This window comes from Hipposideros armiger, unplaced genomic scaffold (genome assembly GCF_001890085.2).
Source record: "Hipposideros armiger isolate ML-2016 unplaced genomic scaffold, ASM189008v1 scaffold_284, whole genome shotgun sequence".
Classification (NCBI taxonomy): Eukaryota; Metazoa; Chordata; class Mammalia; order Chiroptera; family Hipposideridae; genus Hipposideros; species Hipposideros armiger.
Window position 1 is genome coordinate 162,725 of NW_017731634.1, and position 19,364 is coordinate 182,088.

The 19,364-nt window shown below is 62.5% G+C and overlaps 1 protein-coding gene across 1 annotated transcript in view; it reads left to right on the plus strand.

Annotated features, from left to right (window-relative positions):
* The window catches only part of MEGF6 (multiple EGF like domains 6), a 97,928-nt gene that overhangs the window by 7,631 nt on the left and 70,933 nt on the right, over positions 1 to 19,364 (plus strand). The window contains exons 2-3 of the mRNA XM_019658434.1: positions 3,332 to 3,441; positions 14,314 to 14,418. Of these exons, the coding sequence (XP_019513979.1) occupies positions 3,332 to 3,441; positions 14,314 to 14,418 (215 nt within the window). The remainder of the gene's footprint in view (positions 1 to 3,331; positions 3,442 to 14,313; positions 14,419 to 19,364) is intronic.

The following is a 19,364-nucleotide window of genomic DNA, read 5'->3' on the forward strand; positions in this document are numbered from 1 at the left end:
CTGGTGACGCAAAGGGCGTGGTTTTGGAAGTAGCCAGAAACCCTGTGGCCCTAGGCCGGAAAGGACGGTGGGTGGTCAAGCCGGGGAAGCCCCCACGGGTGGCCGTCACGATTTCTCTGTCGCTGGCCTCCAGGCTGGCCTGGGCAGGTGGGAGCAGCATTTCCAAATGGCTGTGTGTCCCGGCTTCCTGCCAGGCGTCCGGGGCGCTCTCTGGGGAAGTCCCACTGCCTGAGAGGGCCGTGCTGCCCAGGCACGTGCCGGCGGGGTCACGGCGTCTCGGCCGTGGTTTATGTCAGTGGGGGTGCTTCCTTCTGTGTCAGGGTTTCCTGAGAAGCTTCAGGAGGGGCCCACGTGCAAAGCAGGTTCCACTTCCTGCTCCTCCCATCTCAAGGGGACTCCAGTGCAGGTGAATGAGACCTGCCACCCCTGTGCCCACGGGCGACCAGGTGTCCTGTAGGGTTTCCTCAAATCAGTGACAAGTGGTTTTGGGGGCCCGGCCTCACTTCCCTTCTGGGGTGCTCCCAGAGCTGCTACCGTGCTGTGTCCCCTCCCACGATGCCCAGGACTGTGTCCTCTGTGCCAGCGTGGGCTGTTTCCCCAAATGCCTCATCCAGAGGCCCCGCCAGCGGCCACTGAGGCTGTGGCCAGCCCCGAGGAGGGCCTCTGCCCCTGTTCATCCTTCAGGGGAAGCCGGCCTGAGCCCCTTGCCCTCCCGTCTCCCCTTCTGCCCAGAGCAGTGTCCAGTCCTTCCCCATGTCACTTCTCCTAGAGTATCAGTGTTTCCCCGACAAACCTGCCAGCCCACACAGACCACCCCAGGCTGGGGGAGCTCCCCAGGCCTGTAAAGGGCCCACACTCCTTCTGGGGGTGCGGTCCACTCGGAGGAAGGGAGGATGCTCGGAGCACAGAGCCCACATGTGTGCCTCCCCCACCAGGCCCACCCCCCTGACCTGCTGCGCTGTGGCCTGGGCTCCCAGATGGCTGTAGGAGGTAGAGGAGTGGGCACCGACCTGGCAGCCACGTCCCGTCGACAGTGGCCCTGCTGTGAACCAGATGCCTGGGGTGGCTGGCGCCCCTGTGAGCTGCCCTGTGTGCTGCCCTGTGTGCGCTGCAGGGAAGTGAGGGGTTTGCTCTCAGGGGCTCTGGGGGCTGCAGGCTGACTGGCTCTCTCCAAGGGTCTCTAACTTTCGGGAGCATAAGGGAGTGGGCAGATGGGCCAGTCGCCCCAGCTTCCTGGTGACCGCGAGGACCTGCACGTAGCCCCGGGAGAGGGATAAATATTTATGGTGAAAGGGCCCAAACACTCCGCAATGCCAGATACTGTCCCCGCTGTGGCGGTTTCTCTCCAGGCAAGTGGTTTCATGTCCTGCCAAGGCGGTGTTTGCAGAGCTCCCCGACCACTCACTGTGTGCAGCGCACGGCACACACCACGCTTCCCGGAAGCGGCCCTGTTTGTTTGTGGGGTCCGGGTCCCCACGGCTCCCACGGCTCCCCAGGGCCGAGCCCCAGCACGCCCGGAGGCTGTTTTGTTTCCTGGACACAGACAACAGTCCAGGCCCTGCGGCCACTCCCAGGGGCTCCAGGGCACTTGACCCCAATGGCTGTTGGCTGGGCCTGGGTCACCGTTCCTACAGACAGTGGTGGGGGCTGGGGTGGGGGTTACTGGGCCTGAAGGCTGCAGGGTGGCCGGCCTCCCTCCCTGCTGTCACCCCCACCCCCACTTCTGCATGGCCAGCCTTGTCTTCATAAACACAACGACCTCACAGCCATGGGACCCGAGGGCGTGTGCAAAGACCTTATTTCCAGATAGGGCCCCCGGTCACAGGCTGTGGGGTGGGCATGGACTTGGGGGGGACACTGCTCAGCTGGCACAAGCAGTAAGAGACACGGGGGTGAGCGGGTAGGGGGCAGTTAGCTCTCCGTCTTGCTGACCCTCACAGGTGAGGGGTGGAGGTTGTTTGGGCAGGGGAGGGGTGCGGAAGGGGAGTCGGGGTGGCTCCTGGGAGAGCTGGTTGGGCCAGGTCCTTGGGCTCTGTTGTGACCCACTCTCTGAAGCGGAAATGGAGTTTTCTGGGAGGGCAGAGACCCTCTGAGATCTGACGCCCAGCTGAAGAGGGACCAGGTGTAGGAGCCCTGGGGTGCGGGGTGTAGCCAAACGGGGAGCTGTGTGGGTTGTGTACGACTGACCAGGGCACCCTCTGCCTCCCACCCTGGCTTCTGCTCCAAGTTCATGGCCACAGGGTGACTCCTGGAGGTGGGAGAGGTGGCACCTTGCTGGCTGATCCACCAAGACCGTCCTGCCCACCGTGAGGTCGGCGATGCCCAGAGAGGCGGGACGGGCTGGGGCTGGGAAGACCGCCTTGCAGAGGGCAGCCCGGAGTGCCTGGGCTTCCAGGGCCCTTGAGGTGCAGGTGGCCTGGGGCAGCCTCTAGATTTGGGGAGGGGACAGACGGAAGGCCCTCCGTCCTCCTAGTGAGCTGGTTCCTGCTTGGCCCTGGCACCACTTTCCTCTGTCCCCTCCCTGTGCTGGGCCCCAGGCTGGAGGCATCTGGCTGCCTACTTCCGGGGGCCCCACCTGGAGCCCCCTCCCAGCTGCTGGGTGGGGCTCTGCCTCCCTCTGGTCAGCCTTTGTCAGGGCCGCACCCGTCTCGTCTGAGCAGGAACCAGCCGTGGACCCAGACCACCCTGGCCACCAGGCCGTCCTCCCGGGGAAGCGCTCTGGCCTTGGTTCTGTGCTGAGCATATCGAGTTCTCCTGCTGCTGCCCACAGCTGCGTCCTCCTGGTCACCTTGTCTCCCCACCTCAGCCCTGCACTCCTGGGGTGGGGGGGACCCTCCTCTGGGACGCTCCGGGACAGCCCCGCTGCCCACCTCCTTGGTGCACTGGTGGGCACAGAGCCTGGGCTCTAAACAGACACCACCCGTGGCACGGCCCGCCCAGCACTGGGCCCCTCGGGCCACTGGGCCCATTCCAGAAGCCATTCTTGTCCTTGGCTGGGCACTTCGCGTCTGACTGCCCCAGGCCCTCCAAGACTGTCCCTGTGATAGGGCCAGGTGCAGGCATGACGTCCAGCTCGGAGCCGGGACTGCCATGGGGGAGAGGGAGCAGGTATGGTGTCACTGAAGGTTGCTGGTTCCAGGATGGCGTGTACCCCCAGGCTGGCCTCAGGACGCGGGCCTTCCAGCCACCCCGAGCCTCCACCTGCTCAGCTGTGAAATGGGGGCGGTCAACCAGTGGGGGAGGGGACGCAGCGAGAGCCAAAGCTGTGGGTAAAATGCCGAGAGCGCTGGTCTCTGGGCGGTAAACGCTCCCTTTCTCCCTTGTTTTCTAGAACTGTCTACTACACGGGCTACAGGCAGGTGTACGCCATGGAGGCCCAGACCGTGCTGAGGTGCTGCCCAGGGTGGAGCCAGCAGCCCGGCCACCAGGGCTGCCTCTCCGGTGAGTGTCCCCGCCCACCTGCCAGCCCCTGCAGACACTAAACCCTGCCTCAGGAGAGGCCGCATCTAACGGGGGATGTGCCTCCCAGCTGCCACGGGAGACAGGCAGCATGAGACAGCCAGGGCCACTCAGTCGTTTTGCTCACCAAAGTCTGTTAAAATGAAATAATACAAGAAAGAAGGAACATTGGATTACCACCATGCCAATGCTGGCAGGAGTCCAGGAAAGAGAGAGCCGGATGGTGGGGGCGGCCTGAGGGCATAGGGCGGCCTCGGGGGCCACGCGTTGGTGTCAGTGGTCTCAGGTATCTCTGAACCTGGTTCGGGGTCAGTGTCATGGAGTGTGAGCCCTCGCCCGCCCACCCCGCCATGCCCACACCCCTGCTCTCAGGGTCCTTTTGCCACTTTGTTCCAGAAAGGCCCCGCTGGGCATTGGGCCTGTCTTGTCAGCTGCTGGATGGAGTCGCCGACTCCCTCTGAGGGGGGTCCTGGTGGACGCAGCAGGGAGGGGAGCCCCCGGGTCTCGACACATGTGAGGGCACTGCACGGCATGGCCCCCGGCAGGCGCTGGTGGACACAAGCGGGCCGCGGTCCCGAGAGGCGTGCTGGGGCTGGAATCGGGCTGTCTGGTCCCAGCAGGCGGCTGTGAGGCCTCTGCTTGTAAAGGAGGGGCTTGCGGTGCGGAGTCCGCAGGTGAGGCTGACCGGGTGAGGAGCCAGCAGCCCTTCCCCGGAGAGGTCGGCTCTTGGCGTCCCCTGAAACAGTGACGTGGCATCAGTGAAGAGAGGGGTGGCTGGGGTTAACCGCGGGTGGGCTGTTCTGCGGCTGGAACGGGAACCAGACTTCAGGGTTCAAGTCGCCGCCTGTCCTCATGGCCTCTGGGTCCCTTCCTCACACAGGAAACGTGAGGGCAGAAGACGACCTTACATGAACTCCAGGGGAAAAGGGGAAAGGAAAGGATGTGGTGATGTTTTTCCAGGAGAGGAAATGGATAATTCCCTCCAGGAAGAGAGCTGGGGGACGGAGGAGAAGCAAGGGCCCGGGGCCCTCTGTGGGCAGCGGGGCCGGCGGGGGCCGGTGGATGCCGGCCAGCGGCCGTGGGTGGGGGCTCCCGCCCGACAGCGGCCCTCTCTCCAGGGCTCTGATCGCAGTGCTGATGTGTGCTGTCCTCCACGGCTGGCGTCTGGGAAAACAAAGGGGTCTGTTGAGTGGGGTGCAGGGCAGACATCAAAGCCAGGTCCCCGGTTTCCGCTCTGCTGTGGTGGGGGCTTCTCAGGCCTGCCAAAGGTGACTCCAGCCATCTGTGACACAGTGGGAGCTAGACCTACGTCCCGGGGTTTAGTGGTCGGGGTGGGGGTCTGGGGGGAGGCATGGCCTCCCACACCCAGGAAGGGACATGAATGCGTGACCATGTGGCCAGTGGGCCCCCTGGGCTGGGGGAGGGAGCCAGGGTAGGTCCAGGCTTGCTCAGCAGCGGTCCCATGATTGTGTCCACTCCACACCCGAGTGGGGTCCCGTGGCTCTTGGTTTCTCCTGGGTCTGGGAGTGACCATCCAGGATTGGGCAGGTGGCAGGGCCGAGGGCCGGCCTCACCCCGGGGGGCCAGGTTGGCCTCTGCCCACTGAGAAGACAAGCCCAAGTGCTGGCTTTTCGGGAGCTCGAGGCCAACGTCGCAGCAGTCCACAGGGCCGGGGGCTGTGACAGTTTCTCTTCCCCAGTTTGGCTCAGCCTGAGCTCTAGCCTGTCTGCAGCTCTGTCCGCCCGGCAGGCCTAGGGGCTCTGCGTGGCCTGGCAGCCGGCAGGAGCGAGGGTGGAGGGGAGCCTGGGGCCTGAGCCCGCCCAGGACCAGAGCCAGGCAGCACCTTGCATGGCGCAGGGTTGGCCAGGACCCTCCCCGGGGCAGCAGGTGTGCGGGGGCAGGGCTGGGGGCAGGGCTGGGGTGGTGAGGAAATCGGGGGGGTCTCAGCCACTGGGCCTGGCCTTAGGGTCCAGGCTGTCCCATCAGCCAGGAGACACGGGGCAGGATCCCATGGGCAGGGTCCCCATGGGACTGGGTCCCCATCTGGAACTTGAAGTTTTGGCTTTTTTGGTTGTTTGTTCTTAAAAATTCATTTTTAAGATGGGGTTTACTTGTTTATATATTTGGTTTTATCTGTTTGTTTCAGCGACCCGGGAAAAGCCCGGTGGCCTGGCCTTCCAGGACGCTCACGTGTGCCCTGTGTCTAGGTTGTGAGCATGTGAGGGGGCAGTGGGGGTTCACGCAGGCCAGCGCAGGAGCCGGGGTGCCGCCCAGGGTGGGGGTGCCCACACCGGCTCAGTGTGAGGCAGCAACGCCCAGAAAGTACTTACAGACAGTAATGGAGTCGTTTCGCTTATGCTCTGAACTGAATATCAGAAAGTGATTAAGGTGCTAGGATGAATTAAGATCAAGTGATCATTTTATTGGGTTCGTTCACTTTGTCTATCAGAGGACATTTCAATCATGTAAGATTCCCAAGAAGAGGCTCCCTGAGGTGTGGATTTTGCTTGTCACTGTGTCTTCTGCTTACTCCAGAGCAGGCTCGCAAAGATCAATCGGATAGTGTTTATTTACGTATGAATAAATCTTATACACACAGGCACATGCTGGGGGCTGGTTGGCGATGATTTCATTTGCATTCTCAGCTCTAAAGCAACTGGCTTGCAATTTTGATGGTGACCCCAAGAGCTGCTTTTGGGACTAGAGAAAGCTAATTACGCCGTGGAGATGTGCAGCGAATGTCAGGATTAGTCAAGGGCCTTTGCAGAAGCACCTGCCGTGGAGAAGCAGTTACCTGACAAGAATAGCCGTCTCCCGCTCGCAGTGGAGGCAGTTTGGGGCTTGTTGGGAAACTCCCGCGATGGACCGTCTCTCCGTGTGAGAACCGAGTCAGGGCGATCCTTCCTGCCTCAGCACGCATCTAGTCAGCATGATAACAAGAATTACTGACTCGCCCACTCACGACCTTCTGTCGGGGGCAGCATCAGACTCATTGCCCAGCGAGCGACAGGATGCAGGGAGAAGCAAGCTGATAACAAGGGCACCGTTTTAACGATTCCGTTCAGAACTCCTGCTTTTTAAGAACTGAAGCCGGTGCTGGAGGTGTCTTAGAAAGGAGGCGGGCTTGTGGGAAAGTTCCTCTTTTTCTTCTGGTTTTAGCGCTGTGCTCTGCACCCTCTAGGACCGGCCACATGGACATTTGCTTAAGTGACATCTGAAGGCACGCAGGACACCTTTACTTCCCTTTAGACTGAAATGGACTGGTCGTCGATTCTTTCATCGTCCTGTTTGAAATAGCACGGTTCCACTATGTGTTTGTTCACTCATTCATTCATTTGTTCAGTTTTTGCTCAGCTGCTTTCAAGCACTGGGGATTCAGAGGAACCTGGTGGGGCAGGGCTGCCCGTGGGGAGCTCAGGTCTCACTGGGACGCTGGCCGCTAGCAGACACTGAGGCTGTGACGGGGCACTCGGGGCCAACCTGTGGACAGGTGAGGCCAGCCGGATGGGGCTTGGAGGGTTCAGGAGCTGGCTGGAGCCCAGAGCAGGAGGAGGTGTGGGGGCTATTGGAGCTGGCCGGGGTGTCTGGGGAAGGTGGGCAGCATGCAAGCCTTCCTCCGTCTCAGCTCCCCTCTGCTGGGAGACGGCTTCTCCCCGAGAGCCCCGCCCTTGTGGTCAGTCTGCCTCCCTCCCCTGGCCTCAAATTCCCACCCTTCTCGGAGTGAGCCAGTGCTGGAGCCCCCAGCCAGTGGGAGGCCCTGCCTGGGTGGGTCAGGTGAGAGCTGGGGTGGCTGCTTTGGTCCCCTTCCGGCCAACGTGCCTACAGGCGTCAGGGATGAGGTCTGGGTCCTCCGAGCTTCGGAGCAGAGAGGATGGTGAGCAGAGAGGATGGTGCCGAAGACGCCCCCTACCCTGTGGGGGCGGGGCTGCCTTCCTGCAGAGGGGCCCCAGAGTCAGGTTCTCCGGCTTTGCTTTCACCCCACCCCACCCCTTTCTTACCCTCTGCCCCTCCCCTCCTTTCTCTATCACCCTCCAGCCCTGCCAGCCCCTGCCCACCATCCCCGTCTAGGCTCTGTGGCCAAGGCACTCCGAGAGGTAGTCAGGCTGGGGCAGGGCGGGCAGCGCGCGGCCCATGAGCAGCTGACACCACGGCCCCCGCCATGGTGACATTTCCTTGCTTCAGTGTGACCTGGAGACGAAGGCGCGTGTGGGACAATGTCAGGCGCCCACGTGGTGTTTGTGTAGGGACGCAAAGGCGTAATGCCCGTGCGAGAGAATGGCAGGAAGCTTCTAATGGTGTTAGGATTCCTCCGAGGCCCACTTAGCGGCGTTGTGACCGGGAGGTGACCAAAAAGAACAAGTGCTGGCTGGGTGGGGCCGTGGCACCTGATGACCAGGGGCTTCCCCGGGTCCTTGTGGCCTCTGCACTTGCCCCTGGGGGCAGCTAGGCTCCGACTGCTCCTCCTGCTTTTAGGGTCCAAATCCTTCCTGCTCAGTAGCTTTCTGAATTCCAGTTGGGGGCACATTTTTCCTGGCCACTCAGGGTGTTTCAGTCGTAGCTGCCCCGGTCCTGGCTCCCCCTCATCGAAGGATGAGGTGACTGACAGCTCTATCCCCAGGCCCCCCGCCCCCCACACACAGACTCTGAGATGGACACAGCTGGGCATAAGGTACCAGAAGGCTGCCTGCTCTCACGTCCGGGCGAGCAGGGCTCAGTCCCTCCGAGGCGGCTGCAGGATGGAGAGATGGGCCCCAAGGAGGCGCCAGGAGCTGCGCCGACAATGTGGGCTGTGAAGAGCTCTGGGGAAGGGCTTTGTGGTCCTGGAGGCTGTGCGTACGTAAAGCACAGGTAACCGGGTTCCATTTTTACAGGATTTCTCAGAGCCTTTCCTATGCTAACGGGCACTGTGGATTCCTGAGGCAGACTCTGTAGGGTTTTCCAAACTAATTCTAAAGAAAGGAAGAAAAAGTAACAACGAAGCCAGAACAGTGAAACAGTGCCCGTAATGCATGAGCTGAGAAATGCTGACACAGGTGATCACCGGACAAATGTTTGCGGAGGGCCGACGGGGTGCCCGGCATGTGCTTGGGCGTGGGAAGCTGGCAGTGAGCAGAGACTGGGACCAGACCTGTTCTCATGGAATTCTAGTCCTAGGGCAGGAGGCCGGAAGGGAGGGAGGGAGGGAGGGAGGGAAAGAGGGAGCGAAGGAGGGAGGGAGGAATGAATTACATGCCGGTTAGTGGGAAATGCTACAGAGAAAAATGCGGCTGGGGAAGGGGCCGAGAGGTGGGTGCTGGCCCGGGTGGGGTCCTGGGAAGGCCTCTGTCCAGGGCGTGGGTGGCCTGCATGATGTGAGCCAGGGCCTTGCGCGTGCCTGGGGAGAGATCCCCATGGCACAGGGAATGAGAAGTGCGAAGCCACAGGGCTCCGACAGGGCCTGTGCTGTAGCCCCTGCCCACAGGCGCCCCCACTGCACGCAGCCCTGGGTCTCGTCCCCGCAGTCAGGACCCCGCGCGAGCCTGGGCTTGGCACCCGTGCGTCCGGCTGGGGTCCTCCAGGCCGGTGGCCTGGCTGGCTTTTCTTCTCTTCCCTGCTCTGGCCCGGTGGCTCTGGGCCTGGCTGGTTGGGGTCTGCTGGGAAGGGCCTGCAGGAAGGCCGCCCTCAGCTTTCCTGCCTCTGCCCTTCACTTCCCCTTTTCCGTTCTGGACGCATGTCAGCCCCGCGCCCAGTGTGGGAATTAGTAGAGCTGGCACACACCCACACGTGTGCTCGCACTCACGGATCGCAGCCCCACTGCCCTCGCCCCTGGCCAGTGCTGCTCCCCTTTCCTCCACCCTGCCCGCCCTGCACAGGCCTGCCCCTCGGGCACATGGAGCCTGGTCCCCGGATGCGGGGTTGGGGGGTTGAGACCTGCACAGGGCCTGTGTCTTTATGTCTCAGATACAGTGCCGGACCGACTCCAGACCTCAGCAGAGGGCGGGAGAGGCTCATTCATTGATTCCACCAGGAGTTACTGATGGTCCGTTGGCTTCGGATCCCTGTGCGAACTCTGCCTGTTTTCAGTGACAGGATCCCGTCCTCCCCCGGGGTTACAGTGCAGTGACACAGAGATGCCACCATCAGCTGCAGCCCAGAGCAATCCAGGCGCCGGGCAGAGCTCAGTCCAGGACCAGCCCTCTGGAAGGTTCCGGGTGCATGTTCTCTGCCCTGCAGATGACCTTTGGGAGGGGTGTGCCGGGGGTGGGGAAGGAGGTGGAGCCGGCAGGGCCACGCTGCCTGCTCAGACCTGCTCTCCGGGGTTCAGTAGAGGCCGATGCTGGAGCCTGGAGGGGACAGTGGGCTTTGCGTCAGGGTCCGTGGCCTGTCGGCACCCCCACCTCTTCCACGGACACGGTCTCGCAAGCTCGGTGTGGCCAGCTTGTGTTCCTGACTCGCCACCATGCCGGGGCTTTGGGAGCTGGGCCAGACTCTGGGCAAAGGGAGTCTGTCCGCCCGCCTGTCTCTGGGGACCCACTATGTGGTGGGTGCCGGTCTAGGTGTGGGCAGCAGCTGGCCTGGAGAGTTCAGTGCTGACTTGGGAGCTGGGAACCTCAATGCCCAGCTTGGAGCGGCTGGACTGACGTCTCTCAGCAGGGACACATCCAGGCCCCCAGCCCCCAGTCTGCGCTGGGTGGGAGGCCGGGTTTGGGTGGCAGGAACAGGGACAGAGGACAAGGCAGGAGGGGCTCAGGGCCTGCTCTGCCCCTGGGCTCCCTGGGAAGTGGCCCCCCTTCCTTAGCTACCGGCCCCAGCTGGGAGGTGGGCAACGTGGTTCCCACACCCACTCACACACAGGCAGCCCCATCAGTGGCTTGGGCACGGGGAGGGGCATGTACCCCACAGCTCGACAGTAAGATGAGAACCACCCCTGAGCCAACGACTCTGTGACAACACGCTGAGCCAGCCTGGCCAGCGGGGACCCAGGTGCAGTGTTGTCCTCCCCGTCACCCGCTTTGTCTGCACTTTCACATGCCCAGCATCGTTCGAACCCCTAAAAGCCTCCAACAGTGGTGGACACAGGTGCCCTTCACCGGTCGCGGCCCTGACTTCCTGGTGCCGGCCTCTGGGGGCCGGTTGCTGGAGAAACACCCGCCCGGGGCAGATGTGTCCTCTTGGGGTTCCGTCTGATGTGTGAGCCCGCGACGTGCCCTGCAGGCTCTGGCAGTTTCCTGAATGCCGGGCTGTGCAGCATGAGAGCCGCCTGAGCCCGTCTGGCTGGCCCAGTGGCCCGGCCTTGCCCAGGAGTCTGCCAGGTGCCAGCCTCACCACATCTGGGAGCTGGGGGCCAGCTGTTGCCATAACGATGGGTTTTCTTCTGGCGTGAGATCCGATGTGGCGTTTCTGCGGGACGCAAGGTGTGGCTGCCTGGAGCCGGGCAGCGGCACCCCTGGGTCCCCACTCCCTCCAGGTCCTTCTCCCGGCTGCCTTGTGAAATGGACCCCATCCCATTACATGATGGTCACCCATCTGTGTGGACACTTGGTTGTGAGTCCTGAGCATTGGAGCCGACATCCGACTCAGGATTTGCAGAGAAGCTGGTCCCCACTGTCCTCTGGCGACATCCGTAAATCACCCCCACCCGGTCGCCCTGAGTCTCGGCATTAGCCTGGGTGACGAGGAAAATAACGCAGCGTCGCCAATCAGGCCGCTGTGACTGGTGTTCAGCAGAAGTGCCTTGAGTGTCTGGGCAGCAGCAGGGCCCGCCTGAGGTGGCCCTGGTGGTTGTCCCATGAGAGGCCCCTGAGCCAAGCCCACGCTGGGAGCTCCCGTGGACGATGGTATACAGTCCTTGCAGCCACTGCTTGTCGGTGCTGAGCTGAGCCCAGGCTGCATCCAGAAAACTCTGAGGATTCAAAGTTCTCAGGAAAGGGCTCTGAGTCACCTGTAGGCCTGATGAGCACATAAACTCAGCCCCAGCCGGTGCAGAGAGGCATGTCCCTCCTCTGGGGGCTGTACCTGGGCCCGCCCCACATTGGGGAGCCCCCTCACTGGCCCCCTAGGAGGGATGTGGATGGAGAAGGGGAGTCAGGAAACCAGAGGCTCCGTGAGCTGCAGAATGGACTGGACTCGGGTGTCTGGGCCACTGGGAGGAAGTGCAGGACGCAGACCAGCGCTCACTCGCGGGTCTGGCTTCGAGAAGGCCCGGCGTTTCTTCCCTGAGCATGCTTGGTGACCCGGCCCTGTGTTCACAGCCTGAGGGTGGGTGTCTGGCTCGGGAACTCATCAGCGTGGATCACACCTGTCCCACCCTGAGCCGCTCCAACTATCTATCCACCAGGTGGCCGCGAGGGGGAGGGGAGGGGAGGAGGCTGGGCTTGGCTTCAGGACACCTCCAGGGACATGGCGGTCCACTCTTGCAGGAACCGAGCTCTTGGAGAGCAGAGGTCCCGTTTCCGCAGCTGCCCGGCCTGGAACAGGCTGCCCCAGCCACTCCCAGCAGGTTCGCCGGAGGTCCCCCCAAGTGCGATGCTCCTTGCTTTTCACGCCTGAGAATGTGGCTGGTGTTATGATGCCACAGAAGTTCCCTCGATGTACCCTAGAACTGTGCTCCCCAAACCTGCTGTCCTGCACCCAGGCTCAGCTAGGAGCACCCTCAGGGCTGCATGCCCCTCAGGACCCTACCAGACTTTGGTTTTAGGAGTACGACAGACCCACCCAACTTCACTCCAAAGCGAAGGCCTGGTCCAGGGAAGCCGGGACGATTGGCTAACGGTCAGCGTCCCGACGCCTGTGGCTCCCAGTCTAGACTCAGGAGGGGGACATTCCTTGTCTTCCGTTCAGCTGGAGGCTGAGGAGGCCTGGTGGGCCCTGGAACTGGGCTACTGCGGGGGTGAGGTGGGGGGCTGTGTGTCTTCAGATTCAGGTGATAGATAGTGTGGAGGTAACACCAACAGTGTGAAGTGTCATTGAGAAGATTGCATTTGATACATGCAAATGGCCTGCAATGGAGCTGAGCCCAAATTTCTAGCCCAGTGGTAGATGCCGGGACAGGAACTTGAACACATGTCTACGACACCCAAGCCGCCTTGCCCTGCTAGAGCATCGGGGCCAGTGGGGGCAGTCGGGGCTTGGGCCGTAGTTCCTGGGGCCTTCTCCAGCCATGCGTGACTCGCCCCGGCTCAGACCTTCCCACCCGCTGCTCAGCCTCCGGAGGACACGGCTGCCAGGCCGCAGCAGGCCCTGTGGGCCCTGGGTCAGCTGCACCTATTCTTGCATTTCTCACACTTGTGGGTTCAGGCAGTTCCTTCCAGGGCCCCTGAGGGTCTGAGGGTGCTGTCCTGGCCAAGCTGACAGCCACAGGGGAGGGTCCCCAAGGAGGCCTCCCTGGCACACGGTGCTCATACAATTCATTTAAAAATTAGCTAATGTTAACTATAACACCAATTTGTTACTTAGAAATCTCTAAACTGTTTTGCAAAGCCCCCATCCGTCCTTCACGTAACACCGATGCGTTGAGTTTTTACATCCCGCATTTCCGCGTTTGCCCTGTGCTCCTGTGCCCCTCGCGTCTTCTCTCCCACACACCATGCCCTCCCTTTCTCTCACGGGGCGTCGGGGATCGAAAACTCCGGGTTCTAAAGCACTGCTCTGAGGCTCCTGAGACCCCTTTCCTCAGGCTGACTTCTCCCTGTCTTTGGCTGTGTGTCGTTTTCCTCCACTGTTGGGTGGCTCTTTGGGGGTGTTTGTCCTTGTGGTAAGACTGTCTGTCCTGTCCACTTGTGGGCGGGTTTGCGGGCTTTGGTGACAGTAGGAAGGGGCAGGCTCTGCTGCTGGGGGTGTCCCTGACCACTGCCATGTCCTGACAGGAGGGGTGCAGGACCCCACCATGCTGCCTGGCCCACCGGGTGGACCCTGCTGGGTGTCTGCGGTGGCGCCTCTGCCTGCACTGGGTGCCCGTCCTGCCCTGCGTGAGCCGACCCAGCCCCGCTCCATGCCAGCCAAGCGTCCCTCTGTCCCAGGCTCCCCTCTGTGGGATCCTCGTCTTCCCAGCATGCCACCAGCCCCGGGGCCACCAGGAGCACCCCTTCGTGGTTAGGGACATAGTTTGGTGCATTTTTGTGCATCTTTGTTTTTCTTTTTTCCCCATCTCTGCGTATGTGCTGCCATGTTCCTCGTCCACCTAAAATCCCGAGCTCCTGCCCTTCCCCCAAGGCCTCTGGACAAATAACTGTCACCTCCAGCTTTGCCTGTTTTATTGTTTTTTCATTCATTCATTCACTCATTCATTCATTCAACAAAGTTTATGCAGCACCTTCTAAGTGTCAGTGGCACCGAGGAACGCGATGCTGATGACCGAGTCGGTGGCTGCTCTCGGGGAGCCCACGGCTGGGCTGGGGATGAGCTGTCCCCCCATACGCTTAGGTGCGGTCGAGGGGCACGGTGGTGGGAACACACAGGGCACTGTGAGTTGGTACTTTGCTCCATTCAGAGAGGTTCCACTGAACCTGGACCAGCTGTGGCTGTGTGTGTGGGAGGCACTTCAGGCTCTGGGGGGGCGGGGGGAGGGGACAGTGTGTGACCCAGGACAGAGCAAAGTTGGGACCAGTGACCTGACAGCAGGGCTGGGCTGCCTGCCTGTGAGACCCTCCCCAACCAGGTTCAGGGCTCAGCCCTCAGGTGTGGTCCAGGCTGCAGTTGGGGGAGGGGGTTTCCTTCCTGGGAGGAGGGTCGGGGTTCTGTCCAGGCCTGAGGCCTCTCCTTATGAGCAGACTTCAGGGGGGTGGGTCCCCAGGGACTTCGCGTCCCGGCGGGTGGGCTGGGGACTACCCCCAGGCTCCCACTCCTGCTCACATGCCCCCCCTTCTCTCTCCACAGCTGAATGCAGCGCTGGTCTCTGTTTCAATGGTGGCAACTGCGTGCCCGGCTCCGCCCAGCTGTGCCACTGTCCTCAAGGCTTCCAGGGTCCCCGCTGTCAGTATGGTGAGTGCAGCCCCGCCAGGCTTGAGTGCCTGTGACCGCTTGTCGAGTGCCCGAGTGCCGTCTGTTAGCCAGAAGGTTCTGTGCTGAGCCTGCCGTTGGCCTGGGCTCTGCTCGGCTGGGAGGCACGTGGCCCCAGCCACGGAGCGAGGACCCCCAGGCGCTGGGGTGGTTCCCGTGCCTGCACCATCCAGGCTCCAAGCCTCAGCCAGGCCTCCTTGAGGTTTAGACCCCGGGCCCCTCTGTGGGCTGGCCAGAGGCGACCCCACCCCCACGCAGGCTGGGGTTCAGGCGGGATGGAGGGCCCAACTGCCACGCCTCGCTTCTCAGGGTCTGTCATTATGGCCAGCAGCTGTTGGCCACGCAGCGGAGCTGGGGCTGGAGTCGCAGTGTGTCCCAGGGAGCACTTGGAGCCTTCTGGCCACGCTGCCTCCCAGGGTGGTGCCAGGACCTGGTCAGGGTGGAGCCCTGTGAGATTTGCTTTGGAGGAGGGCGGGCAGACCCCCATGTCCCCACCCTGTCCCAGCTGCCAGGCAGGGTGGGCAGTAGCATCGTACCTGTGACCAACCCTTGGCCCTCGGGGTTGTGGGCTTCCTGGGAGAGAGGCCAGTGGTGGGGGGGCAGATATGGCCATCAGGGAGCAGTAGATAAAGCTGGAAGGTGGCCAAAGGGCCCCCGCCTGGGGCACTGTCTCCTGGGCACTGTCTCCTGGGCACTGTCTCCTGGAAGTAATGCCGAGTGTGCAGAGCTGAGTGTGCAGAGCTGGCCCTGCAAGTTGAGAGTGAGGGGTGGTGTGCTGGGCCGGTTATGCAGGGAGAGTGTGCAGGCCTAAGTGTGCAGGGCTGGGGGTGCAGAGCTGGCTGTGCAAGTTGGCTGTGAGGTGTGAGGGGTGGGTGTGAAGGCTGGTGTGCAGGGCCGGGTGTGAGGGTCGAGCCGTGTGCAGGGCAGCCCCGCTCAGACCTCCGCCAGCACCTTCCCATCCCTCCATGCTGGGTTTGGACCCCAGACCTGGGCTCCAGCACAGTTGAGACTGTTTAACTAACTCCCAATTATAATTGATTCCAGTTTTGAAAATAAAAGACATATTTTTTTGGTTCCCCCAAATTCTTTCATTTGAACAAAAGAGTGGGGGAGGGAGACAGGGACTGCTGGGTTGCTGGTGGCGAGCAGAGCTGGAGGGGAGCCCCTGGGAAGAGCCCCCCCCCCCCCGCAGGCTGCCCTCCCTCCAGGGCTTGCCAGGGGGCTGAGTGGCTTTGTTCCGTCTCCCAGCAGAAGGCTTCCTGCAGAAGTGGCGGGAACACAAAGGGGGCCTGTGCTGGCAGCTGAGGGGCGGGCTGGGGAGTCCACAGCAGAGCCCGCCCACCCAGCCCAGGCCCTCAGTGCAGTCAGGCCCAGGGCAGCTGTGGTCCAAGGTGAGCTTCCAGGTCCCCCGTATGTGCCTGTGGGACCCAGGGTAACCCCCTGGACCCCAGTTGCCCATCTCTTGGGGGTGGGGATGAAATAGTGGTTTTGTGCAGGTCACAGGCATCCATGCAGGTGAGGCACAGAGCACCTGGTTAAGAGCCATGGCAGGGGGGTGGGGACATGCTCTCCCCAAAGGCCTGGTGCTCTGGGCGTGAGGACGTAAGGACTGAGGGTGGCTGGGCATCGTCCCTCATTCTTGGGGTAACTGCACACGCAATATGCCTGAGCTTCCCTGGGATGTGGCTGCCATGCAGCCTCTCCCTCAGGATGGCCTGGGGTCCGGACCACCCCAGGACTTCCAGCCTCTCTGCCCTGCAGGTCAGCAGTATCGGTCAGCAGAGGAGGGAGGTATACCCCATACACACCCTGTCCTTGGGGGGCCGTGGGGGGCCTGTCAGAGCATCATTTCCATTAGACCAGCCAAGAAACGTTTTCACCAGCCCAAAATAGGGTTTCACCCTACCTCTGCAGCAGATCACCCCTGTGTGTGTGTCCAGGTGAGCTGCAGGCACGTGAGCTCTTCATGGCCAGCTGGCGTTGGGTCTATAAGGAAAAAACAGGCAAGGAAAGCTTATAGTTAAGAGCATACACCTCCTCACAAAACTTTCTTTTGCACTATACATTGGGACACAATGACCACTAGTCGCTTCTGTGACTTGGTCTCGCCTGACCTTGTGGTATAAGGGCAGACTGAGAACCGAGGCCTGGCTGCCCCCTGGGCCTCAGTTTCCTCACCTGTGAAGTGGGCAGGTGGGGCGGGTCTCTGAGGCAGTTCTGGGACTCGCGTTTTCAGGTCCAGTGAGCGATCAGGGCTCAGTGCTGGTGCCCAGCAGAAGGCTGGAGGTCCGGAGGGCTTCCTGGAGGAGGCGTGCCTGTGAGCTGGGGCATGTGTGGGGAGATGGGCTTTCCAGATGGGAGACCGAGGGGCAGAGAGGAGGGAGGAAGCCAGTTTGGCCCCAGGCCCGGGCGGGAACCACAGAAGTTTCAGCTGGAGCCCCCAGGACCCTTATCCTTCCTCTCTGAACCCCTGGAAAGACCTGGAATCAGGGGGCTGCCCTGGGGCTGGCCTGGCAGGTGCCCCTGGGGACCCGGTGTGGCCTGCCCCTCCACCGCACCCCACCCAAGCAGGGAGAGACATGAGCAGTCCCACCTGGAGCCTGCACACCCAGGCCCACTTGCACCTAGGTGGACCTGACCATGGAGGAGCCTCGGTTCCCCCACCTGAGCAGGAAGCCTGTGGGTGGGGGGCCCTGGGAGAGGACTAGGGGGACTGTGGGTGCAGTGGGGGCCCCGCAGCTATATCCAGAAGCAGAGCAGATGGCTTCCCCTGAGGGCATGGGGCCAGGAGGTGGCCCCGCCTGGCCTGAGCCCTTGGCCTCGACTCAAGGGGAGTCTGTTTCTAAACTGGAGTAATTGATTAATGGAGAGGAAGCAGGCCCTCTCCGCACCCTCAGTGCTGCCCGCGTGTCTGAGGGTGGGAGCCTGACCCCTGGCCGCAGGAGGGCTGCTTTTGGCCACCCGCCTGACCAGCCTGCTGCTCTGGGAGACTTGCCCTTGGCGTGACCAGCCTGGGACCCCGCTGTCCTCTCCCTGTGGGGTGGCCCCTCGCTCCTCTGCTCTGCTCCCCGCCTGTGTGGGCAGAGTGGCCGTGGGCTCCTCCACACAAGCCGCTTCAGCTGCATCAAGCCCCTCCTTTGAGGGCAGTTCCCCAAATCTCCAGAGAGCCCCATGCCCTGCAGGAGTCAGTGCCAGGGTGGGCAGGGACTGGTGGGTTGAATGGAGGGCTGGGCGGCTCTGACTCCGGACCTCTGGCCTTGCGCCCCGCTTGCTGTGACCGGTGGCTGGGACAGGTGTGGCTGCTCCAAGAACGTCCTGCACTGGGACCGGGCCACGTCCCTGCAGGGTGGTGGGGGTGTCTGCAGATAGTGGGGGTGTCTGCATACAGTCTGCCCCAGGACCGCCCAGGACCACAGCGCACAGACTCGCAGCGGGTCTGTCAGAGCGCCTGGCTCTGGGGTATTCATGTTCTCATGAGCTCAGGGAATCGTTTAATTACCAGGTTGTCCCCCCACCACCCACAAAGGCGCCTCTGTCTTCTGGGATGACTGAGCTGCAGGCCTGCTCTGCACACAATGGGGCCTCGGGCATCTCCCAGGACTGGCTTCAGAGATGGTGGTCTTTTAATGACATAATTACAGCAGGAGACACCCGGGGGCAGGCCCTCCTGTACATGGGGATCTGTGAGCTCACCTCACCTGCCCCCATGCCACCCGGCTGGGTGTTTGGTGAGTGGGCATCTCAAGTGCCCCCTGTCCACTTGGGCCTGCTGTCCAGGCAAGACTGAGGCTTGGGTTCAGAGGACAAGGCCTCCGTGGCCCCCGGGCTGCCCCCTGCTGGAGGCCCTGCCCCACCCTCCTGGGTGGTCTCGTGAAAGGACCCTACCCTCCACCCCTTGGCCACACTGTGCACACCCTTCCTCCTCCAGGAAGCCCTCCCAGACTCTTCATGTGAAAGGCCCTTCCCTGGACCCCAAGGGCAGTTTTGGGGTGTGGCCTGGGGTGAGCTGGGAGCTTGTCCCATTTTACATGTGGGGACACTGATCTCCGACAGCTCCTGAGTTGCTGGCTCAGTGGTAAGCTGTGTTGGCAGGCAGCCCCTCGGGCCCCTACCCCCCCAGGGCAGGGCAGACGCTTGTCGAGGCCACCGCTGGGGTGGGAGAACCTGGATGGTGTCTGGGGGACCCATGAGGCCCAGGTTCCCCAGATGGGTCTCCAGACTGTCGCCGCCTTGGGGCTGCACGGAATCTGGGTGCAGGAGCTTCCTTTGGGGCTGAAGGGCTGTGCCCAGGCCTCTGGCTGAGTTTTTCCTGGCTGCCCACTGGACTGAGTGGAGCCAGGCAGCTGCTCACTCGCCAAGAAGCAAGGTGCCTGGTTTTACAGCCCCCGCTGGTCACAGTTGATGGCTTGGTGCTTTTTATTCTGGGCGGAGGACCCGCTGGGCCAAGCTGAGGGGCGGGGGCGTGGGTGCAGGCCGCCTGGCCCGTGGCCTGACCACCCCGCACACTGCGTGGAGGCCTCCTGTGCCCTCCGCCCTTCACACCCTGCCCGGCCCAGGCGCCCCTTGCCAGTGGAGGGGGCAGAAGGGCAAAGGCCTCGATAAGACAGCTGTCTGCCCCCTGGTGCTCACGGCCCTGCAGGGTGAGCCTAGGTCCGGGATACCCATGCCAGGAAGGTCTGAGGAACAGGCAGCCGGATCAGGGCACTGGGGGCAGCGGAGGGGGCTGGAGAGGCTGGGGAGGGGTGTGTGGTGTGTGTGAGGGGGTCCCTGCACTTGGGGAGCCCTTGGCCTGGGCACTGGGGAGAGACCCTCACTGCGCAGGCGACTGGCTCCTGCCCTGGAGAAAGTGTGTGTGTGAAAGCAAGCTCGCGGGGGAGACCATGTGAGCCCTCTTTCCAGCCCGCTGTGGACCCGTCGCCCTGCTCCTG